This window comes from Monopterus albus, unplaced genomic scaffold (assembly GCF_001952655.1).
Source record: "Monopterus albus unplaced genomic scaffold, M_albus_1.0 scaffold99.1, whole genome shotgun sequence".
NCBI classification, from domain to species: Eukaryota; Metazoa; Chordata; class Actinopteri; order Synbranchiformes; family Synbranchidae; genus Monopterus; species Monopterus albus.
The window spans coordinates 254,513-263,369 of NW_018127979.1; the positions used below are offsets into that span (position 1 = coordinate 254,513).

At 40.5% G+C, this 8,857-nt stretch overlaps 1 protein-coding gene across 2 annotated transcripts; it reads left to right on the forward strand.

Annotated features, from left to right (window-relative positions):
- The first annotated feature begins 1,410 nt into the window (after window positions 1-1,410).
- rpl8 (ribosomal protein L8) lies at window positions 1,411-7,316 on the forward strand. 2 transcript variants are annotated; one of them, XM_020609551.1, is made up of 6 exons: window positions 1,411-1,501; window positions 2,509-2,652; window positions 2,768-2,909; window positions 5,062-5,280; window positions 5,386-5,501; window positions 7,122-7,316. In XM_020609551.1, the coding sequence occupies exons 2-6, from the start codon at window positions 2,515-2,517 to the stop codon at window positions 7,278-7,280; spliced, it is 774 nt and encodes a 257-aa protein (XP_020465207.1). In that variant the 5' UTR covers window positions 1,411-1,501; window positions 2,509-2,514; the 3' UTR covers window positions 7,281-7,316. The 2 variants fall into 2 exon arrangements, with proteins under 2 accessions (XP_020465207.1, XP_020465208.1); XM_020609552.1 differs by lacking the exon at window positions 1,411-1,501 and adding an exon at window positions 1,549-1,641.
- Window positions 7,317-8,857: the final 1,541 nt, after the last annotated feature.

Below are 8,857 nucleotides of genomic sequence, written 5' to 3' on the forward strand. Positions count from 1 at the left end.
TTATTCTACTTTTATTCTATTTTAGTTTCTTAAATGATATGGGCATTCAACATTAGGTGAGAGAGAAACAGTATTTTGATTTTTCTGTGTGTCCTGCACATGTAGTGAATTGACAATAAAAAAGCTTTGATCTTTGATGTTTAGTGTTGCGCTACTGCCATCTCCTGGAGTTAGTTAACTCCTACAGAGTTTGTCACATCTCTCCCATCAGCCCTGTTCTCTTCAGGAAGGCAAAAAGACAGTCCTACCTGCTCCTGTTAGCCCTGATCTGTTCAGTTCCTTCAGCATGTTCCTTCTGTCTGATGTACAGCACTGCACAAAGTTTTTATCCTTGAATACTTAATAGTTTTTATCAAGATACTTCATACCCAGTGCAGTAAACTGAAAAAACAAAACAATATTTGGCATGACCACCCTTTGCCTTCAAAATAGCACCTCCTCGTTACACTTGCAGGTTTTCCATGTCCTTGGCAGGAAGCTTGTTCAAGCATCTTGGAGAACACAAAATATGTTACTATACTTTTACTCTGTTACTCTGCACTGGAGCCAAATTCCTTGACCAATAAAGGTCATTGTGATACCATCAGCAGCATTTTGGAAATGAATTGTACTCTTTGTATTTTCTTGTGTTTTCTCAATTTGCAGCAGTTTTTCTGAATGGGCTGTCAAACTGGTGAAAGGTTTCTCAGTTTGCTTGTTTTTTGTTTTCCACAAAGTGAATGATGCTTTAAAAAAAGTGTAATTAATTTGTATATTTCACTATATATTTTTCAGTCATGCTCTCCAGTCCTGCAAGACATTTAATCACATTTAAAATTTTTATACGCATCCATTATATTTTAAAATGCTTACTCCATGGAGGTAAAATGAACTGAAATAACACAACTCTCTCTAAATGATTCCCATACAGTTTCAGCAGTGGTGGAAGAACTACTAAGATCCTTTATTTAAGTAAACGTAATGCACCACATTGTTACAAGTCAAAGTTGCGCATTCAAAATGTTACTTTAGTTATAGTACAAAAGTACTTGTATCAAAGCATACTTTAAAAGTACTCATTATTCAGAATGGCACATTTCATATAAATGTATCATATTATGGTACTGTAATGAGCGACACATTATTGTGTTTATAATTTAATGCTGCAATAATGCTCAGTAGCTTATATTCGTATAATTTGAAGTAAGGCCTAATAATTATACTGTAATTTGTTTTATTAATCTGTTTCTCAGAATTACCTAACTAAATTAAAAGGTTCAGTATTTGCTTCTGAAATGTGAAGTCGAAGTGTGAAGTAACAGAAAATAGAAATACTCAAGTAAAGTACACATATGTCAAAAATCTACTTAAATACTGAGTAAAAGCGTTTAGTTAGGCTACTTTTCACCAAATGTGTATTCTCTCAGATCTGACTCTATTTCCCATCAGCCCCTCGGTGATTCCTCCGGAAGAAAACCTGCGCTTTTCCTTTGCTCTTCCTCTTTTCGTCAACGGAGTTTAGGTATGAACGCAGCTGTCCAATTCCTTTACCTAAATCTGCGTTAAATCATGAATTTAACAGATCATCCGTTTTAAACCAACATATCAAAACGTGCGGTAATTTTATAAGAATAAGGCCTATTGTGAATTTCATTGGTAGAGGTGTGTATTGGATACTTTTGTTGTTGTGTGTAGCGCACTGATAACATGGCGCAGTAGCAGCGCTGTGTTGCAGCTAAAAGGCCGGTAGTCACTACACACAGTACAGATGCGTTTGACGTGAGCCGCGTGGTGAAGCTGCAGATCATTAAATTGATACATTAAGTTAACTGTCAACTTTGGCAATTAGCTAATTTATAACGTAGAATATACTACGTACTGTAACTTTAACAGTGAACTAATCAATGGTAGCTAGCAGTTAGCATAGAGTGTAAAACTCGAGTTGTAGACGGTGTTGTCCGTTTATAAAATGACAGCTTATTTTACAAAAATGTGTTGGGGCGGGGGCCATCATTAACATGCACACTTCAAGTCAGTCTCCTATACGTTAACCAATATACTGGCCTGTTATTTTTTTCTGTTAACACGACGAGGAAGCGTGGATATATTGATGCCAACACTTTATGATTGTAAAGATGTTCTGGCAACACTTGGTTAAGGCTCTGGGGAACTGATACAGAACCAGTCCACAATGACTTCAGACAGGAGGTTAAAATATGGATGAAACCAAAAACACGGGCATTCCCTAACCTGAACCAGTGTCATTTGTTGTCTAAACCACAGGTGGAAGTCGCGATGTGAACCTCAGTCTGTGGTGTCAGTTTTGCTTTATATCACTATCAACTCTGACCACTGACTGAAGTGCATTTAATTAAATGTAATATGTAATCCTGCCAGAGTTGTTGTATAGGTCTAGGTTGTGTTAATTATTTGAATTATATCATTAGAAATTAAGATGACTACTGCTTTGTCATATTAAAAAGGTCTCAAACTTAAGCCTGAATGAACGCCAACTTTTGCCTCTTGCAGTACACGATGGGACGTGTGATCAGGGGACAGAGGAAAGGTGCGGGCTCCGTGTTCAAAGCCCACATCAAGCACAGGAAAGGTGCTGCTAGACTCCGTCACGTTGACTTCGCTGAACGCCATGGTTACATCAAGGGGATTGTGAAGGTAAAAAGTGGCTCTGGATTAATGTTGTGCTGGTTGTGCGTGAGTATGAGTATATGTGTGTGTGTGTGAGTATACGAACATGACACCGTCTTCCTCTGGTGGTGTACTCTCTCAGGATATTATCCATGACCCCGGCCGTGGTGCTCCCCTGGCCAAAGTGGTCTTCCGTGACCCATACCGCTTCAAGAAGAGGACGGAGCTCTTCATCGCTGCTGAGGGCATCCACACTGGACAGTTCATCTACTGCGGCAAGAAGGGTAAGAGGAAAAAGCTGTGTTAGTGGAACGCTCTTCTACCTCATTTACCTTTGGTGCTTTAGAGACACCACATGAAAGGACAGGTTTTATTTTGTTATCAAGGTACTCAAAGAATTAATGTCCTGCTAGGAGTCAGTTATGTTACTTTCACTGGCGAACGGGACAAAACCAGCTGAAAATGAGAATCTTGTCATTTTTAGGCAAAGTTCCAAACTTCACTGGTTCCAGCTTCTAAGATGTGATGAAGTTTTGTTTATTTTTTGTCATATCTGACTAAACTAAATATTCTGGGGGTGTGAGCTGTTGGTCGATTTAAAACAACCAGCTGAAGTTGTGCTTTCACTGTTTTGACATTTTAAAGACAAAAAACTGATTGAGAAGATAATCAGCGTATGTTTGCCAACAAGAGTGTGGATTTGTTATAATAAAGTAATTTTACCAACTCGTATGTCAGAAAAGTGTCACTCAGCAGTGCAACCGAATGCAAACCGCATTCACATGCAGCAAAATGCTCGTACTTTCAAAGAGTAAGGAAAGATTGGATTCTGATTTTAGCCGATATCCATTTCAGTGGTGACACTGCCTATATTGCATGTATAAGGTTTGATGACACTATCTAGCAAACTGTTGCCCATAATGAGGAGAAAAAGATTACTTGTCCACAAGGACAAGACAGAGGTGAGATTTGTACTTTATTTTCAAACACTGTGATCTAATTTTACAAGAGAATTTAATGGTTGCAACGATGTGGCTGGTATTGTATGTGTCCTTCTCCGTTAGTAAACGGCAGTTTGAGACATGCATCCATCCGAATGGGACTAAGAAGCTAACAAAAATGTTCTAGGAAAACCTTTTAATGGGGAATTAAATATATATTCTTATATTGTTTTGTAGTGCAAGTTGACGCATCAGATGTTACATGCGCTATTAATTACCATTAGAAGCTCAAACTTGTTGGTAAACTAGGCTGTAACCATGTCTCAGAAGAAGAAAACTGCCTAGAAGAGCATTGTTCCAACAGAAATACAAGTGTGCCCTCCGTTTCATTATTCAGACAAATCCATATGGCAGCCTGACATTAGGGCTATAAATGCTCTGAAATACTGTATGTTCCTGTTACTCTTTTGCATTTGATTACCAGTACTATGTGACTGAAATCACTGAAATTCAAGCCGGCTGGTTTTTCTGACAGTATAGGCTGTACAAAAAAAAAAAGTTGCACTGAACAGCCAGATCTGAGTCGACTAAGGACGCTCTTTGTCCGGTACATCTCTAATCATGACAGAGTTGCTTTGCTTGCACAAATTCAGGTGATGGATCCTAAAACCTGTTTTGCTGTAACTTAAGTCTTCGGACCTAATGATAATTTGAAGTGTGATGTTTAACATGTTGAGGGAGATGTTAGCACATCTGACATTGCAGTCACAAATTTAAAAAAAATGTGCCTTTGGTGGCTGGTTCAGACATGGGACCAGAATTGACAGCTTGTCAGTGTTTCCCACAGAATTAGATTCTACTTGTGGCAGCAGCTCAAGGGGGCTGGTGTCATGCTTTTATACATTTTTTTTTCTTTTAATTAAATGTAATATTATAGTAGGCTACCTCTGTGCTGTTCATATGTCCCTCCAGTACTAGCTGGCCCTCCTCCTCTCCGAACGTCCACTTTTATTTTCAGCCATCTCTTCCTGCTCCACGATTGACAGCATTGTGTTTAAAAACACGGAGAGGAGCTGTTCAGATAGTCTATCATCATGTGTTTTTGTGTGTGTGTGAGAGAGAGAAACTGAGCAGGCCATGCAGGGACTGAGCCAACACGTGTTATGCATGGCCCTACATTGAAATAAGATTTAACCATGAATTTTAAATCGATATGTGGCGGTTAGTGTTGATATTGTGGTGGCTTGCTACAAGTAAGTCAGCATATGGGAAGTGCTGCACGTGTTGAGTGATGAGCTCTGATAAAGACTGAACTGTAACATAACATTTGAGTATGCTACATTCATTCAGTAAACTGGAATTGTCAGAATGAAGCTAACAATGCAGGTTGTTCTTCAACAGTCTGTACATGTAATTAGACTAAACAGGGCTTACCTTATTTGGTGGAAGTGTGTGTCATGGTGTGACACCTGTGTGTCACCGTCTCGTCTCACAGCTCAGCTGAACATCGGTAACGTCCTGCCAATTGGCACAATGCCAGAGGGAACCATCATCTGCTGCCTGGAGGAGAAACCCGGTGACAGAGGCAAACTGGCCCGTGCTTCAGGAAACTACGCAACTGTCATCTCCCACAACCCTGAGACCAGGAAGTCCAGAGTCAAGCTACCCTCAGGTGCCAAGAAGGTTATCGCCTCTTCCAACAGAGCCGTGGTTGGTAAGGACCCGTACTGTAACCTACTGGAGAAGCTTGCATCATTTGTGTCATTATACAGTGAGTCTGGAATCTGAGAAGTGACCAGCTCTGCCCTGTGTGTTAAAGGTGTGGTTGCTGGAGGTGGTCGTATTGACAAGCCCATCCTGAAGGCCGGTCGTGCCTACCACAAGTACAAGGCCAAGAGGAACTGCTGGCCGCGTGTCCGTGGTGTTGCTATGAACGTAAGTGAATAGGAACATACTGAAACTGTATCTATTATGTAAAACATGGAAGAGCAGACAGTAGTGCTTCTTTTACATTATAAATGGCTGTGTTGGTCCCTTAAAACAGTCTTTTTGGGGTTTTCAGAATCTGCAGAAAGGTTTAAATGCTAGCGTTTTGTTGAGTTTTAGTGGGTCTGTCTATGTCCTGCGATGACTCAAGGTGGTTAGTGATGGAGTTAGTGAATCCACAAATTCTGCTATAAAGGCAGCACAACTTGATAGAGCACTGGACTTAGATAATTCACTGAGTAAAGGAAGAGTGTGTTAATGTGCTAGGAAAGCTGTGAAACTGGAGGAGACGAGTAGCAGGAGTTTGTGCTGTGCAGAGGTGGAGTTAATGCTTGAACGAGGTCTTGTAGTTTCTGCCTGGTTCCACACAAACTCAGTATGTGTGCCAAGTTAAACAGTGTTTCACAGGTGCACAGAGTATATATGAAGCACAGTGAGCGGCTGTGATCTGCTCAAAACGAACTAGGTTTAATTTGGCGCTAAAACAAGTAGCCATCACAAAAGTATTAGCAACCACTTTGATCTATTCATTGAGCAATATTTTAAGCAAAAATGTGCTTGTTCTCACTCCTCCAATGTTTGTTGTTGGACTGTTAAGGTATTTGAAGACAAACTAGTTGAGAAAATAATCACTTGCATGTCTGATGAGGTTGCAGTGAGGATAGAGTCTTAGACTACGTTCACAATGCAGGTCTTAATGCTCAGATTGGATTTTTTGCCGAACTCAGATTTTTTTGCTCTGTTGTTCACACTGTCATTTAAATGCGACTGCCATCTGTCTCGTGTGAACGGTATACGGCCCTGAAGTGACCCGCATGCGCAGAAGAGGACGTGACTCGTGATAGCATGTGCGTAGCGATGTACTTGACAATTTGCAATCGAAATAAAGACATAAGAAGAATATCAAGAAGAACTAATATTGCTTATGGCCTTTTGTGGAGCAGTGGCTGCTACCTCTGTACAGAGGAATGTGTGGGTGCGGAGTTGGAGCCAGGACTGGTGGGATTCCGTGAGGGGCTTCACGGACACAGAATTCATTAATAATTTCCGAGTGAGAAGGGAAACGTTATCACCACCTGAATCACCGTTGTCTGCTATTTTTTTTATTACCCCTCGCCCCCTCCAGCGCAGAATTGTGACGTCTGTCGCATTTCAATGACATAAAAATCGCATGAAATGCGACCTGGCCGTTCAGACTGAAGTTGCATTGCAAAACATCGGATATGTATCCGATTTAGGACCACATATGAAAGTGGCCTGGGTCGGATTTGAAAAATTCGGATTTGTGCTGTTCACACTGTCATAAGGAAATGGGATATGGGTCGCATTTAGGCAAAAAGATCGGATTTGAGTCACTTCAGCCTGCAGTGTGAACGTGGTCTTAAATTTAGGCCACAAAACATTTTCCTGGTTGGATTATGCTGATCCGTTCTGAGCGTCCACATTAATTTCTCAATGTGAACTGATGATCACAGCCTAACGAAATGTGTTGCTGCTGCGTTCCTGCAGCTGAGATCAATGCACAGTGCCAGACAACAGATTGTACTGATATGTTTCTCTCTTCTGCAGCCTGTTGAGCATCCCTTCGGTGGTGGTAACCATCAGCACATTGGCAAGCCCTCAACAATCAGGAGGGATGCACCTGCTGGTCGCAAGGTCGGTCTCATTGCTGCCCGTCGCACAGGCAGGCTGCGTGGAACAAAGACCGTCCAGGAGAAAGAAAACTGAGTCTGACTGTCTTCATAGTAAAGTGTTCCGAAAGAATCTGTTCACTTGTCTCATTTATGGGTCCTCATACATGCACATACACACTTACTGCAATGTCTAGATGTTGTGTGCTATGAACCCAGAACAGCACTTTGTTTCTTACAGCTGCACAAATTTGGCATTTGCAGTTCTCAGGAAACGCTGGCTTTCCTAAAGCTAGTTAATTATAACTGGTGATGCTGAAAATCTACTGTGAATTGATAGTTAATTGGGCTGCTGGCTACCAGTCATGTATGATGTGCATCACAGTTGATTATAAAAACTAGACCAGTTAAACCACAATTTGTTTTGGTTTGCAGAGTCACGAAGAGGTTAGTCTAGGATTTTTCAAGAAAATTTGAAAGCAATTATTTTGTGACAAGCATCTGAAAACAATCTTGCAAATTAGTGTTACTTGCATAAAGTTGGGTCACTGACATTAAAAATGAATTAAAAGGTCACATTTGAAGCTATAGAGGCCACAATGTTGAGTTTGCAATAGTGATGTATCAAGCTTCAGAAACATTGGATTCCATGCCCAAGTTTCAAATTAGCAGACTAGATTAGTAGGGCACATTTGCAGAATTGCAAATTAATGTGTTGTCCAGGCAATAAATCCTTCCTAATGGTGGTGATGTTTTTATTCAGATTTAGAGAGGTGTACACTATTTTGTAGGCTGTTGAACTGTACTCTCATTATACAGAGAGTACCAGTAGTGAATTGGAAGCGTTTTACAAGTTAATCATACAATGCATAACTCATTTAATTCACAAATTACTGCAAGACATAATGAAATTCCTGTTAATTGACCAACATTAACAAATGACAAAATCAGACTGTGATTAGGTCAGACTTGTTAATTCACATGTACTTGTACATGATCCCCAAGTGAATGATTCATCTCAAAGTTGCTGACTTTTAGTGCAGAACTTCGTAACTTGGTTTTTTAATTTAGCATTCAGTCTGATCAAATTGGAGCCATGTGATATCTGGAAGCTGTTAAAACATACCAGGTAAATTAACTGACTGTATTAATCGACAGCTGTTTTGATAGTAGGTACAAATAATGAAGGAAAAAAACCTCACTGGTTGTGATTACATGCTACAGTAGTTTTCTTAGTCTTAGACATATATACACTGCTCAAAAAAATAAAGGGAACACTTAAACAACACAATGTAACTCCAAGTCAATCACACTTCTGTGAAATCAAACTGTCCACTTAGATAACAACACTAATTGACAATCAATTCCACATGCTGTTGTGCAAATGGAATAGACAACAGGTGTCAAGCATAGGCAGTAGGCAAGACATCCCCAATAAAGGAGTGGTTCTGCAGGTGGTGACCACAGACCACTTCTCGGTTCCTATGCTTTCTGGCTGATGGTTTGGTCACTTTTGAATGCTGGTGGTGCTTTCACTCTAGTGGTAGCATGAGACGGAGTCTACAACCCACACAAGTGGCTCAGGTAGTGCAGCTCATCCAGGATGGCACATCAATGCGAGCTGTGGCAAGAAGGTTTGCTGTGTCTGTCAGCGTAGTGTCCAGAGCATGGAGG

Excerpts from the sequence above, each read along its gene's own strand:
- rpl8 (XM_020609551.1), top strand. The coding sequence starts at position 2,515 with ATGGGACGTGTGATCAGGGGACAGAGGAAAGGTGCGGGCTCCGTGTTC. Across the intron at positions 2,653-2,767 it reads ACATCAAGGGGATTGTGAAG|GATATTATCCATGACCCCGG; the intron begins GTAAAAAGTGGC and ends GTACTCTCTCAG. Across the intron at positions 5,502-7,121 it reads TCCGTGGTGTTGCTATGAAC|CCTGTTGAGCATCCCTTCGG; the intron begins GTAAGTGAATAG and ends TCTCTTCTGCAG.